General features: G+C 39.4%; 1 protein-coding gene across 9 annotated transcripts in view; it reads right to left on the minus strand.

Annotated features, from left to right (window-relative positions):
* EYA4 (EYA transcriptional coactivator and phosphatase 4) overlaps window positions 1–16,172 on the minus strand; it is a 273,415-nt gene that overhangs the window by 16,061 nt on the left and 241,182 nt on the right. For all 9 annotated transcript variants that reach the window (XM_032339478.1, XM_032339479.1, XM_032339477.1 and 6 more), the window contains 2 exons: window positions 5,966–6,055; window positions 3–61 (listed from right to left, as the gene is read on the minus strand). In XM_032339478.1, coding sequence (XP_032195369.1) covers window positions 3–61; window positions 5,966–6,055 — 149 coding nt within the window. The remainder of the gene's footprint in view (window positions 1–2; window positions 62–5,965; window positions 6,056–16,172) is intronic.

The following is a 16,172-nucleotide window of genomic DNA, read 5'->3' on the forward strand; positions in this document are numbered from 1 at the left end:
ACCTTAAGTCCTGCCCATTATCATCAGACGAAACATCATCTATATGAACTTGATCACATTCCTGTTAAAAACATTGGAAAAGTTATTTGTTTTTCAAACGATGCCTGTGTGATATTTGGTTTTTCTGTCTTTCCATTTGATCAGGTCATGGCCAGAAGGTGGCAGCATTTGCCCATCTATCCTATTGCCAAGCGGGGGACAAGGCAGCATTTCTGTTTTAAATCCAGGAGAGTACCATAAAAAGGGGTCTGAAAACATATGGCATGTGGATTTCTTTAGAGCAGCTTAAAATTGTTTATTCTGAAAATTACGGATAATAAATGATTTTCTGAATTTTTATAAGAATGACTGGTGTTCACTTTCAGCCCTTTCTGTTGTGTATACAGTATAGAAACCAAGCTAATCTGAAGACATACAGAACTGTGTGGTTGAACCTCAGGTGATTACTCTTATTTGCCATTTGTTGAGCAACTATGGATGGACCCGATGATTATGGTGTCCTTTGAGATCTCTGGACTTCCTGCATTTTGCTGGGCCAGGGGTACCATGAAAAGACCATGCTGATGTTATTCTAAAAGTCCTGTTCTTTTAACACAGAAAAAAGCTAGATAACCATGGGAGTTGGTATCTTTTATTCCTTTTGTTCAAGTTTTGGAATCCTGACGCTGGAAAAGATACTTATGAATAAAAGGGAAATAATGAAGGTTTACTGTCTCCAATGTGCTACAAACTCAGAGGAGAATAAACTTTAGGTACATATACACATACATTTGCCCTGACGGAAGTCACAGTGTTCTCAAATGGTCACTTTTCTAGATAAAAAGTAAACTCTTCTTTGTTGTTCTAAGGATCTTGTTACATCTTCAAATAATCTGTAAAGTTCTAGGAAATCGTATGTGATCTGAAGGGGGAATTTGGCTAGGGCATTTAAAATACCTAGTACTTCATAACTTCAGGATAAGTATGTTTTAGCCTTTTGGACCTCGTTTTCTCTCCTCAAATTATTTCAGATACTCACAGATCCTGACTGTGTAACATAATGCTTACTTTTCAAAATCACTTTTTAAAAAATTATTAACTTTGACATGAAGGTGCCTTACTAAACAAGGGCTCTTCAGCTACTGTTTATATTCATTATAGGACCTGGAAAGTATCTGGTGGTGAAGTATTTCATATCTCATTTCCAGCTTTCCGCGTCGAGTATATTACACCCTCTAATAGTCTGAGGGTGAACTAGCTGAGTTGGGCTTCTTTCAAAATGTAAAATAAAAAAGTAGCCCAGTCAATATAATTTTGAAACTTGAAAATCCAAGTAAATTAAAGGTTCATATGATTTACATAAATCACACATAAATTAGTGATTTTTTTTTTCAGATTTTATTTATTTATTTGACAGAGAGAGATCACAAGTAGACAGAGAGGCAGGCAGAGAGAGAGAGGGAAGCAGGCTCCCTGCCGAGCAGAGAGCCCGATGTGGGACTCCATCCCAGGACCCCGAGATCATGACCTGAGCTGAAGGCAGTGGCTCAGCCCACTGAGCCAACCACGCGCCCCTAAATTAGTGATTTTAACATAAATGTCTACCAACACTCATAGGTAAGGAAGGGCTCCAAAAAGTTGATTTGACTGAAAGCTCCCTGAAGGGGGTGTTGGGCCACCTCCATATTACTCCCCACTCCCAGCCAAGGCACAATCTGGCACATGGTAATCTCTCATCAATTCTTTGTTGACTAAATGGCAGCTATCTAAACAAATGACAGTTCTTGACAAAATTACCACAATCATTTAAATTTTCTAATAAAAGTTGCAATTATATTAAAAATAGTACTCTACATGGTAAGAACCATAAGAAGTTATTTTCATCAAGAGTGGAGGGGAGTTGGGGGAGAATGGGGTATCGGCCAAGGCTACAGGAGTCCGGGCGGGGCATGCATTTGGAAAGGGTTTACCCCATTTTTGACTAAGCATGGGTGGAATGGAGTCCAGCCTGAACTTTAACCAAAGGAAGCACTAGGCTTCCAGAAAAAATCTCAGGGAAAAGTACGGCAAGCAACGGTAGTGGCTACTGGATTGGGCTCTAAAGGAAAGGGTGGAGAGATTTAATCATTAGCATGAAAACTGGAAATAAACTTCTCCCAGAATAGGGAGGCAGCAAAGGGGTTCTAGACAAAAAGACTTATATCTTATTTAGAGATGGTGACCTTCTCAGTAAGCATGAAGATGGAAGTAAATCACTATCAAAATGGCATCATGTGGGGGCACCCGGGTGGCTCAGTCATTAAGTGTCTGCCTTCAGCTCAGGTCATGATCCTGGAGTACTGGGATCTAGTCCCACATCAGTTCCCTGCTTGTCAGCGAGTCCGCTTCTCCTGCTGACCTCTCTCCTCACATGCTCTCACTCTCTCATTCTCTCTCTCAAATAATAAAGGGGAAAAAAATGGCATCATGTGAAGTTGTTCATTCCACTGAAGTTCTGAAATCTTTCATTATGTAAATAGTTTCCATCTCTCTTTTATTATAAACTACAATAAATAAAGAAATATCCAAAAAAAGTGGGGAGAAATTCCTACAAACGACTCTGGTAATTAGAAGTTATTTCTAGATTTCATACCTTCTCATTCTAATTTGTAGAGAAATTCCTCTGACAGTTCAAGTATTAACTCACATGATTAATTTGTACGTTTTGCCCCTAAATTTATTTTTTACTCCTGAGGACATCAGTATATCAAACTTACTGGAGCATGAGCTCCATATTTGAAGTTATGTTTGAGATTTTTCCAAATGGAACTTCTCTTTAAATTTATGCCTAGTTAACTATGCTTGTTGACTCTGGACTCTGGCCTGAGGATTACAGTCCAGTGAAAGAAACCTGAACTTCAATCACTTACATTTTTAGAAGATTCAAAATAATTGTTCTTCAATTAGTTTTCACTCAGAGGAATTCTGCAAGTATTATTTTTGACCAAAACCTGAACTACTAAAAACAGTGTGATGCTTGGCTTCAACAAATTTCAGTATAAGGACTCAAATATTTGGACTAATTCTGTTACTAATCTTAAATTCTTTAATTTTGTCTTGCAAGGTGACCATAAAGTTGTCACTGATCTTTATCAGTTATAATCCACACAGCAGTCTTCTCTCACTTTCGTGAACCTGAACTCCCCAGTGCCTCCTTTTCTGGAAGTTATTCTAACTGAAACAACATTTTATTTCAACAGAGAGCATTCTCTTCTTCCGAGGAGTAGTGTCAGCATTTGCTTTCTCTGCAGTTGGGCAGGATGGGGGGAAGTGTCTATCAGGATTTAAATTTGTATCTTTTAAGGAATTATGTGAGAGCAGCTGCTACTACATATGTTACAGTATCTATTGAAGGATTTGAGTCTCAAATTAGATTTCTGGGTTAAGAAAAGGAACCCTGAGTGATTAAATACAGAAGAAAAAAATAGTAATAGGCTAACGCTGGAGTTACTCTCTTGAGGAATTTGCCTCTTTGTTTGCAGAAGCAGAAATAGCTCAATACCAGTTCTGCAGCCCATGAAAATCTGCTTACCAGAGGTTTACTGAAATAAAAAATGGGGAGAAAGTCAAGTTGACTTTCAAAATCAGATGTAGCAGGATCGTGGATATAGACGTAACAGCACTGAATGACCCTGGAAGCTACTGTTTAGATTTTATTTTCATGCCTGTTTATCTCACTGAAGGCAATAATAAGACTTTGAGTTTCCTTGGGCACTTCATCTGGACTTAACGTGTGCCTATGTCTTAACGTCTATGGATTTAACGTGCACATGCGTGTGCCGCACAGACGAGCATTCAGTCAATTTATAAGCAGATACTCAATCATTTCATTGATAAGATACTGTTGGATACTAAGTTGTAGTGCTTGAGTCAAATGGAATTTTTAATCACATTTTAAAACATAACTAAAAAGCTATAATCAGAAGAGAAAGTCAATACCAATATTTTCTCAGTTACTATTTTTACCAGAGACCCTGTTGGGCATTTTAAAAATATATTTTATATAGTACATAATCGAAGATAAAAATTCTTAAAGCCTCATAACTGACCACATGCTTCTGATATGCCAATATTCATGCCAAACTTGCTAAATGTATTTGCAAATTCACCATACGCTACTTTCACTTCCTCACTTTACCATTCTGTAAAAAGTTGGGTGGTAAATTTATTCCATCTGGCTTCTAATGTGCCACTATAAAGATAAAAGGTCATTTATTCCATTTATTTCTAGTAAAAAATAATTAATGAAATGAAATAAAGCCTCTAAAATCTAAATAAAACCACTTAAGTTTTTTTTTTTTTTTTGGTCCTTTACAGGTTTAAAAGGATGAGTGATCTTATTATTTTCTTTAGAAAAATGAGACTCTTCCATTTTAACCAACAGAAAAACCAACCTAAAAGTTATTGCCATATATAAAAATTCAAGCTCCAAAAAAGATTAAAATGTGTTTTCTATTATAATGTATATACAAAGTCATTCTGTATGCTACACTACTAATAAGTAGCAGGATTAATTTAAATCAGGTTTTAGAGAGGTGATTATTTTTTCTTATTATCTGAAACTGGAAAACTTGCTGAGGAATACTGATCTTTCATATTGGCCATTAAAGAAAACAAATAAAACCTCTTTAAGCAGACAGTAATTTTATTATCCAGTAAAAACAGTGACTCACTGCAGAGAAAACACCACTACCAAAAAAAAAAAAAAGACATTACCCAGATTTCCAGCACATACATTTATGGGATATACTAAAAAAACAGAATTTTTACTCATGTCTCAAGTGCAGCTGAAACTGGTTTTAAGACCTTGTCAATTTTTAAAACTTATTCAAGACACTGACTAATTTGGCTTTTCTTGCTCACACCCTTCTGTTAATTTCAGCATGGTCTGGGGGCGAAGTATGAGCTCTGGAGCCAGAGAGACTCCAGAGTTTCAAATCCCAGTGTTGCCACTTAGCTACCAGGTAACCTTAGACACGATTTTTATGCTTGTGGACCCTACAGTTTCTCCTCTACAAAAATAATGTGATAAATAAATTTATTTCAAAGGTTAGTATTCAATTAATGGGAAATCCAATATAAAATGTTCTGCACAAGGTGGGATTTCTGCAATAATAATCTCCCTCTCCATTTATAATATGATTACAGATAAACACTTTTATTTCATTGTGAAACCATTGGGTAAAAGATAAATGTAAACATATCACTTAAAAAGTATTTCACTACAGCGGCTCTGGATTGAGAAGTACGTCTGCTCAGTGCCTAGCTACTCAATTACTTCAAACTTAACCATCTGAATGCCTGATCACCCAGATCATTAGAAGCCAGATCATATATACCTTATTACAGTATTTATTCAGTGGTCTTGAGACTATTGGGGGAGGGGGAGTTCTTTCATTTTGTTACTGTTTTTAACTTTCCCTTTGAGGTTAGAAATGAAATGATAAATGATTATAAAAGAAAATAAATGCAATGCAACCAGTCAGATATGCTATGTCAAATGGCTCTAACAAGGTGCAGAGGAAATAAGGAATGATAATGTTGTTTAAAATGAGGCTTCAGATTATCTACAAACCTTAAGGACCCATGCCAGCACCATGAATAGTACCCAGTGATTTAACCTAAATAATACCCTGATTAGTAACCTGGAAAAGCTAATGTTGATTCCAAAGATGCCAAAGGGGTTATCCAGTATGGGACAGCAAAGCAGACCTTCTCCTCTTCTGAGGTACTTCTGTTTCAAACAGGTGCCTGTATACAGGCAGACTTTATTATCTCAAGTTAGCTTTCGTTTGTATTTGCATATACACTTTTCCCCTTGACAGAAACTTTCCTATCCTCTTGAGCGAAATATTTTTCAGATTCTTGAGGTTATCTGTCTAGTTAGAAACCATCTAAGCATTGTAATATTTGGGATACGACTATTCCTTTCTTTTTCAATTCTTACCTCTAAATCATTAAAAAATAAATGTGTATCAGCAAGATTAAAAATCATTTCTTCCATTCGGAGTCCCAGGGTTACAGCCATGGGGGGATCCTGAAATGAAAATACACAAGGAAAGAGGTAAAATTTCAGTAACCACTTATTAAGAATATTTTAAGTGCCTATTGTTATGGGAAGTGGGGGTGGGTAGACTGTATGGATTTTTACCTAGGATCCAAAAGATTTCCCAATCATCTAAAAAGCTGCCTTTCCAAAAAGTAATCTAAACCATCTAAATATAGGGCTACATCTTTGAATGTATAGGAATTTATACACACATCAAGACAACTTAGAACACATTTCCACATCATCTGTATGTTCCTGAGGAGGAAGAAGGAAGCAAGCTAGTTCACAGAACCCCGTTTATGCATACCCCATGGAAAGTCCTTTGGAGAAATATATTTGGTTGGGCTACTGAAGAATGGAGCAGACTTAAGAGATGGCGGAACACAGTAAAACCACCACTCAATTATTAATTGCATTTTGATCAACAGGCAGTATTTATTTGAATATGCATATAAGTTGGTCTAACCTACGTTTGACTAGAGCTTTGACTAGAGAGGGTAGGGTTGAGGATAACTGAAGGAACATTAGTTCAGTAAAAGTAATCTGAGTAGAAAATATATACGTTTGAAGTTTAATGAATGTAAGGGAATTAGTAAGGAGGCAAGTGATTGATTCTTGTCTACAGAAACCAAGATATTATCTAGCAGCAATGAGCTGAGAACCAAGACCAAAGCTGGTACTTGACCATGATTATCCAGAGCTGAAAACCTGACAACAGAGGTGTAAGACTTTGACAAGTAGGGATAGTTTAGGGATAGGGCTGGGGAAGTAATTCAGGCACAAATATTGTGCTTGAAATGATGGGAGATTGAAATGATCTTGAAAGAAGAATGCAATAGGTATACCTCTGGAGATACAGAAACTAGAAAACCTGGAAGGGACAAAGCCTCATAATTTGAGACCAGAATGGGTATTAGCAGGGAGAAGAATATGGTTTTGAATAAAGCTGACAAGTCTAGAAGGATACTGTTGGTTTTGGCTGAGAAGTTATTTTGGAAGACTTTAGAGGGTGATTTGGGTTGAGTGGCTGGGCCAGGAGCCAGACTGTAGGGATTTGAGGAGAGAGAACCAAACTTGTGTTTTCAATGTTCTAAAAAATGGCATTTCAAAAAAACGTATTTAAACTTGGAGAAATTAATGTTAACTTTACTTCAGTTCATGATAAGGATATGCAACCCAACAGGCCAATCTATGTCAGTATATAACCCTGACCTCATTCCACTTAGCAGGAGAAGCCCTTCCTTTTCTCATTCCCACACAGCAACAACAGATTTTCTGCCTATACTCCCTTCCATAATGCTTTAAGGAGGAAACCCTAGAGTAAACATATTTGCAGTGAGTGTCAGTTTCATAGTCCATAGTGATTAAAACCTAGAGAGTAGGAATTGAGTGCTAAGAAAGAAAGAGGTCACTGAGGTGTGCTGAGCCCAGTGAAGACCTGATGTGGGAGAAGATGAAGACAGGGCAGTAACAACACGCTGGATGTCGACACGGTTTTCTAATTGTTTGCATCACTTCCTTAGAGATTTCTGTGGATTTCATAGTCAGAGACTCTCTTTCCAAAAACAGATGTCCACTGTTCACATACTTGATGGCATCCTGGTATCCTGTCCTGCAGTCGCTCAGACATGTCTGCTGGATTCGTTTGTCTTGCACTGACAGGATCACTTGGAGCAACACATGCAAAGACCAGATAAATTCCATTTTCTCCAACAAATATTCAAGAACCAAACAGAAACAGGGAGTGCCTCATTTGTGTCTCAGAGGGATCTCATGCTGTTACCTTCAAGTATGAAATTCTTTTTCCTTACTTCTTTTGTTGTTGTTCATATTTTCATTGCTGTTGAAAGAATATCCCTGAAGGCTGAATAATTTTGTCTCAAACTCTACATTTGTCTTTTTCTGTTCAGGAATTCCTATTTCTAGTCTCTGTCTCTCTTTTTTGGGGTGGGGTGCTGAGGCTGAGGATGGAAAACTTGTAAATATTCTGTCTAGTCATGGGGCCATGAACAAAAAGTCTATAGAAATATCAGGAAAAATCAAATGTAATTATAGCATGAAAACATATAATTCCATTAGTGACGCTCTCTGCTTTTGAGGAATGTTCACTGATGCAAGACAATAAAACCGAGCTCTACACTACTCCGTTATGTTTCTGATGATTACTGCCCTAAAGATATATATTTCAGATGGGGATTCAGAAACGTCCTATTTAAAAGGTTTTCCTTCTGGAGACTTTCCTTCAGTTGGTTGAGTTCTCCTATAATGTGCCAAATTTTCTTTTTTAAGTTTTAAATAAAATTACTGAATTTCTTATATTCATGTCTCACATTCTTTGCATTTATAGATCAGATTTACGAGGCTGGGAGAAAACATACTGTTCCTCTTTGATTGTTACTTTCATTGATTCCACGCTTCTGAAGTCCATAACTCTCTATGCTACCCATGATAGGCAAATCCATGAAGAATGCATTTTGTGTATCTGATAAGCATGCAAATACAATTTAAAAAAATGTATTTTTTTAACATGAATTCTCTAACAAGTAAGTACAACGTATGGTATGATGAAAACTGTATTCGAGTGCTCCACAGGAATGCAAACCCATGGCACTAGAAGGGGTCGTTTGTTGGTTTTTCAGGCAATGGCGATTCCACATCACCCTCTCCTCAGAGCCAGGACTTAGTAAGCATTCTGGCAAAATATCATTTGTTAACCGGGAAAGTTTAGGTTTGAGGTTTGTCAGAGTGTGAACTAGCTGTATTTTACTGAGGTTTCCAGAGAACAAGGCCTGTTGAAAGGGAGGGGTTGCATCAGCCATGCCAAAGGCTTGGCACAGATGGGCTAGGGATAGTCATGTCCAAGCCAAGGAAAACCATGTCTGTAAGAAGTGGTGATCCTGTTTCTAAGAGAATGTTTAGTGAGGGCTTACTTTCAAATACTGAGTTCCCCCTTTTCCCCCAGCAGCTTACTAAGTCACTGGGACAGCTAAATCTAAGTGGGTTACAATACCACATTTTTCTAGCTGAAGAACCCACAGATGTTAAGACTCCAAGAAAGGTGACCAGCAAATTGGTGGAGGTGGCCTTTGTGAGGATCTGTAATGGTGGGTACCCTTTGCTTGGCCAGACTCCTACGAAGGAGCTACCAGAGCCAGCAACCCCATGGTTTTATCAGGCATCTGAGAGTTAAACATACTTCTGGATTGAACCCAAGTTTTATACAGAGATGTTTGCTCATTTTCATGAGATGTTTGTAGAATTATGGGCACCTTATGAATCAAGAGTAACTGCCCTTTTTAAGTTTAACTGTAGTGCGTGTTGAGTTTAGGGTCTGAAATGAAGTGATGGTGAAATCTTGGATGGGGGTGAGTTGGATACTAAGGGCACCAACGGGGTTTTGTGGAAGCTCTGATACATATTATACATATATAACAGTACCAGTAGGTTCCAAGTGTCTACAGCAGAGTTTAACATAGCGCAAACTGAACTTCTGCCAATTTGCTCTGTGTACCGCTCTATTAAAATACTTCAACTATTCCCAAGACATTTTAAGGGAGGGAGCGGGAGACAGAGAGAGAAGGGAAGAGAGAGAGAGAGAGAGAGAGAGAGGATGGATGAAGAAAATGAATAAGTCTTGGCCATTAAATGTGTGATTCTAAGCCAGATGTTACCAGTTTTTAACCAAGTTAGAATCAAGTACGGCACTTCTCTATATCAAAATACTAACGCCTATTAGCCATGTTAGCACAGAACGTAAATTGGAGCCAGACTGTCTGTCTATGGGCCTCTGGCCTGCACTGGGCCATCAGCTGGAATTCCTCCTCTAGAGACACAATGTAAAAATATCTCAGGAGAGGCAGCAGTTACAGATTTTAAAAGAAAGAAGGAACTTTTTTTCCCCGGAAAAAGAACTAAAGCTCTTGGAACAGTTACTCCTTTGGGACCGGAAGCACATTTGTTGACTTGTGGGCACAGACTCAGAAGATGTGCAAATTTATTACAGAAGGAGGAAGACAACAGCATTATGAACTCGGGTGGGAAGAGCTAGCGGGTTTGTGAGAGTACATGAACTGTTCTCATCAGTGATGGCGGGTGAAGCGAAACTCAGTCAGGAATCAGAGGGGCAATTTTACAACTGATGTGTTTCTTTGTGATGGACAGGCAAAGGGCTTCAGGCTTCTTGGGGAAACTGGAGAAGGTCTCAGGAATACCCATTCCATTAGTGTGTAGTCAGTGAGTATCTATGATGTGTTAGACGTGTTCAAATTCTAGGCAGAGAGCAGAGAATCCAATAAGCAAAGTCTTTCCCCTATGGGATTAATATTATTACCAGATGAGATACCTGATACATAAGTGGACAAAAATCCATGTAAATATATAGTATGTCAGGGAGAGGAAAAAAAAATCAGAGTTGACAGATACAGAAGACCATGGGAATAGGTGGTGATGGCTCATTTAAACAAAGTTCAGGGAAGGCCTTTCTCAGGAGGTGACAGTTGAGCTAAGAGCCTGAACAGGGTAAGGACATAGCCATGCAGAGAAGAGGGGGCAGAGAGCACGTGTAGAGGCAAGAGGGAGTCCATGTGTGTGGACTGGTGTGAGGCATGCGTGACCCCAGTCAGAGAAGGGCAGCGGAGCGAGAACTTAGAGAAAGATGGAGTGCGCAGCTGGTTCAGACACACGTGAGAGGCCCCAGCAAAATAAGGCAGGCATTTGGCAAGCAGGTCATTCCTCAGACTTGAAGGCACAGGCAGAGAATGAGAGCTACAATGGGAAAACGGGCTCCAGAGGCTTTTCTGGTGATTGGGCCATTATAGCATGAAATATGGCCTAAAGAATAATCCAGGAGAGTGGGGAGCCAGGGATGTAGGCAAGAAAAAGGTCATTTCCAGAGTCAGTTTATTGGGTAAGTACAAGGGCCTAGATACAGGACATGGATGGAGGTGCAAAGCACAGGCAGAGAACATGGTTATGTTGTGAAGATAAAGGATTTTTTTCAGTTTTTCAGTTTGGGTTTTTGTTTGTTTGTTTTTTCTTCTAGTGAAGAGGAGTTTTGTGCAAAATTGAGAAGAAGCTATGAAGGTCTGAGGGGAGAGAAGGTTTCAAATAGTCAGCTGAAGAATGAATGAACTCAAACATGCTGTACCCACTGGGCCCAATCAGCTGTTGAGAAACAGGTAGAGAGTCAGGTGGGGTTTTCTGCAATATGAGTCTGATGCCAAAAGAGCAGGATAAGGACAGTGAGGCTTTATGGGAAAGTGGGGCTGCAGGGACATCCAGGGCTTCAGGGATGATGTCTAATGCAGAGCCTGTCAAACCTGACCACACATGAGAAACTGGAGAGTGTTTAAAAATCCCACTGCTTACCCCCACCCCACACCAGTGACCTCAGATTTTCTGAGGCAGGAGCTATGCATCAATAATTTCAAAGCTCTCCAGTGATTCCAATGTATAAGTAAGACAAAATCGACAGATCAGTGCCTTGCTACTCAGTGTGGTTCACAGACCAGCAGCCTTGACATCACTGGCAGACCCTACCCCAGACCTACCCAAGCAGAATATGCAGGTTAATAAGATCATCAGGTGATTCATAGGCATGTTGATATTTGCAAAGTATTAGTGAAGAGCTCTCATGAAGTTCTGGGACAGTAGGGAACAGCGGAGCTGGTATGACCTTCTGGTTTCCCAAGAGGTAAGCCTCTAGGTTGCTTCCGAAGGACTCTAAGACTTGATCCATCTGATCACTGAGCAGAATCCTGGTTCAGTAGAATTCCTTAGGAACTAGGATTCCCTAATAATAGTTTAAAGTTGTGAGTAAGCATGCACTGCCCCATCTTCACCTCCATAAAGACTACCTGTGGACTTAACTTCAGTGACCAAATGACCCACACAGATACCTGCTGGAGAGCTGGCAAAGGTGGAAAACTAGCTAATTTTTGCTCAAGATTAAGAGCATTCATCCCAAATCTAAGTGTTCAGTGTAAGCCACATATTTGCAATTAAATAGTAGTCAGTATTGAGTAATCAGAAACCTTGATGGAGGCATCATACAACTTACCACACCAACTTCTGTTTCAATCAGAAGAGAGTCCAATGAATACAACTCATCCAAATTTATTAAACTAAGGACAGAACATATATAATTCAAGGGGAATTACAGTAGTAGTAATAAGCTAGACTTACAGTTGCTATGCTGTACCACTGCTAGTGTGGAGACTCCAGATCCATGAGACTTGTTCAATTTTTATTATTTTTTGGTCCTTCTAACCTATCATATGCCATATATATTTTTAAACTTAAAAAACAAAATAATATGGAGGACATGGGGACTTAGAGTGGAGAAGGGAGTTGGGGGAAATTGGAAGGGGAGGTGAACCATGAGAGACTATGGACTCTGAAAAACAATCTGAGGGTTTTGAAGGGACGGGGGGTGGGAGGTTGGGGTACCAGGTGGTGGGTATTATAGAGGACACGGATTGCATGGAGCACGGGGTGTGGTGCAAAAATAATGAATACTGTTATGCTGGAAAAAAAAAAAAAAACAAAAACAAAATAACACTATGTTTACACTATAGCTTTGCAACTGGTTGTGAAGGACAGTTTGGGGAGAACAGCCATGGACTAATGAGCTGGAAAGCCCAAGACTGAGAGAGGAGAGATGGGGCAGAGACCACTGAACACACCTATTGGGTTGGCCATGGGACTTGGTGGAGGGGGGGAGCATGAGATGAGTGGTACATGAGAGGAAAGCTGTGGAAAAGAGAGGTGAGACATTACCGAGAAAATGGACAGTTGATGATTTAAGGAAATTTAAGGGACATTGATAATCAAATCTGTCCTGTTCGCCTGCTCAAGATGGGAGATGGAACAAGTTTATAAACTGAGATCATAAACAGGGACTGAAATTTCAAGGGAGGTCATAGAGGTCTCCTCTAGAAGTTCATGTTTTTAAGAAATGGATTACCACTCACCTTTCTGGTATATTAGCTTCAAGCTAATAAATGTGAGATCCCTTCAAGATCTTTCCCTTTTCTCATCTACTCCCAGCAATAATTTGGTGAGGCTGGGCTTCAATAAAAGTGAGCACGATGTTTGGTTATTTATGGTATCACCTAGCGCCACTCAATCTCTGAAAGGAACAGATACTCAACAGAAAAGGAACACAGAGCTCTGCAAGAGGAGTCCCTATGACAGAGTTTGAGAAACGTTACTGTCTTTGACTTAGCTTTACTCATACATACCTACGCACTGTAATTATGTAAACACCATTCATGTACACATATGTGCACACAAACACACATATTATACACAACAACTTAACACCACAACATTTGTGAAGCCTACAAATTCTGCTCTCACTCGTTTGTATGGACCACACACTGTCTTGTCACCCTCTAATTCCCTACAACAGTGAGCCGAGTATCTGACATCTGAGATAAAACAGCAGATATAAACATATGCACATTTCTTTAGGAAGCATTTGGTTTTCCCAAAATTCAGTTTCCCAACATTCAGATTTCCTTGAAACCGCATAAAGTACGTTAAACTTACTGAATGTTTATTCTGTGGTAAGTAATGTGTCGAATTTTAATGCCTTAGCTCATTTAACCCTCCTAATCATGTGATTAATTTTATCATCCCTCCTTTTTTTTATACAGAAGGTAACTGAGGCTCACAAAGTTTAAAGATTTATTTATTTATTTGACAGAGAGAGATCACAAGTAGGCAGAGAGGCAGGCAGAGAGAGAGAGGAGGAAGCAGGCTCCCCGCTGAGCAGAGAGCACTACCGAGGTCAGAGGTAGAGCTAGAATTTAAACTCAGGTCTATTCTCCCTTCAATGCCAGAATGCTTTATTCATTATGCTTAGAGGGGAGGTGACCTGCACTGGTGTTAACGTTGCCACTGGGGTGGCCTCTCGTCCATGGTTCTAACCCTTAATTAATTCTAATCACTTCCTTTTAAACCATATTGCTTTTCCTTAGTTGGCCAGCCCCTAAGTCAGTACTTATCTTCATAACTAACCCAAAACTTAAAATCTAGCTGGTGCCATTTCAGAAATCTTTCTATGTAAGCGTGTATACACTTTTAATATAAAAGTAATCAATGGGCTTATGCTGATGGACATCTATTTCTCCAGCTCCGCTCTTACATAAGATGTTGTCTAAAACGAGTAAGTAGTTTGGGGAGCTTGAAGTTCAATTTCTCAGTACAAAGTAACTAACCCACTGTTCACTTTTCCTTCAATCTTTTCCCTGACTCGGGCTATCTCCTTAGCTTCCTCACCCATACTATGGAATAACTTTAGAGAATCACGGCTTCACAGCACATGGCATATTAATGCTCCCAAATGGATCAAATCCCTAAAGCACAATTTATTTAGTTCCTTTCATCCCTCCTTCAAAAAAGAGGAATTACTACAACTTATCAAATATAATAATACATATACATAATCAGGGGATAGGAAGAGTCTTCACAAACTCTAACTGATGATGGTTGAGGTGATTCCTCATCTATGTCCTGCCCAATTTACAAACTCCTATTCTGGAGTTCTACACGGCTGAAAACTATACGTGCCCACAGGTGCTCTGCTGTAAAGCGCATCATCAGCTTCATAAGCCTCAAGGCTCAAACACCCACAGAGCTCACTTGCCATTATGGTAAACATTCAGAAACTGTTCTGCTTGGGAAAAGAGCATGTTGTGTGGACAACAGAACAGAGTGTAAGAGTTTTAAGCTTATAGGAAGATTCTTGGAATATTCACAGTATCATTTACTTGTAAGCGGAGCTAGGGTTTTCCAGAAGTTTCTTTTCTAAATTAAAATGAAAAAGTTGGGCACCTGGGTGGCTCAGTTGGTTGAGCGACTGCCTTCAGCTCAGGTCATGATCCCAGAGTCCTGGGATCGGGTCCCGCATCAGGCTCCCTGCTCTGTGGGGAGTCTGCTTCTACCTCTGATCTTCTCCCTTCTCATGCTCTCTCTCACTGTCTCTGTATCAAATAAATAAATAAATAAATAAATAAATAAATAGAAATAAATAAATAAAATGAAATGAAAAAGTTTGTTACACAGGGCTATTTATGACTGATGTGGCATCCCTAAATTATTATGTTCCATGCATTTTATTTTTATAGAAACCACGAGACCAAAAGAATGCAGAGATTAAGAGCATGTCAAAGAAATGTGGGTTCTGACTGACCATAGCACTTACGAGCTGTGTGAGATACTACCAACCACACAGGGCGGTGATTAAAGTTATGGAGATAATGCCTTGAACAGGACACTGGGCAAAATGTCAGGCCCATAGCAAGAACTCCAAATGGTGCTTATTTTTTCTCAGTGAGAGAAAGGAAGATAAATAGAGAGGTAAGTAGGCATGGTTCTCAGGACATGACTTTGTATCTCTGGTACTTATATTTCTGTCTCCCAGCTCATTAAATATCAGGCCACTATGATACCACTTCATACAAACACTGACCTTCTATGGGTCCAGAAATAACTGCCATTAGCCATTTCTCATTTAGGGAAAATAATGTGTATTTTTGTAAGCTTCTCTGGCCTGGGATGTGGATGATAGTTTTCAGAGCAGAGTGCTACTTTTTATACATCTACATTACCTCATTTAATCCATCCAGTAACCCCAAGTAGGAAACTGATTATACCCATTTTTTTTTAATTTTTTATTTTGATTATACCCATTTTGAGATGAGACAGGCTCAGAGATTAAAAGAGTTGCCTGAGGCACATCCAGGCACAGGATTTCCCTCTACCTTCTAGCTCAGTGCTCCTTCAGCTGGGTAACTGCTTTAAAAACTGTGCTCTGAGCAGCACCCAGGACTCAAGAAACCCTCTTAGGGTGACTGAGAACTGTGGGAAGAGATCGCTACATGAGGGAGGGAAGTGTGTTATCTCTAGTCCCTTAGCATCTCCATTTCACCCAGAGTACCTCCACGCTTGGATGTTTTACATAAAGAGCCTCAGCGTGACAGAGTAAATGTGCACGAGCGTTCTCGGGCTAGAAGGAAAGAACTGAAAAAATCACTATGTTACACAAAAATGTTAGGCTTTAAAAACGCATGTGGTACAACCAAGACTCACTGAACAAATG

The sequence above is a fragment of the Mustela erminea genome, chromosome 4 (genome assembly GCF_009829155.1).
Source record: "Mustela erminea isolate mMusErm1 chromosome 4, mMusErm1.Pri, whole genome shotgun sequence".
NCBI lineage: Eukaryota > Metazoa > Chordata > Mammalia > Carnivora > Mustelidae > Mustela > Mustela erminea.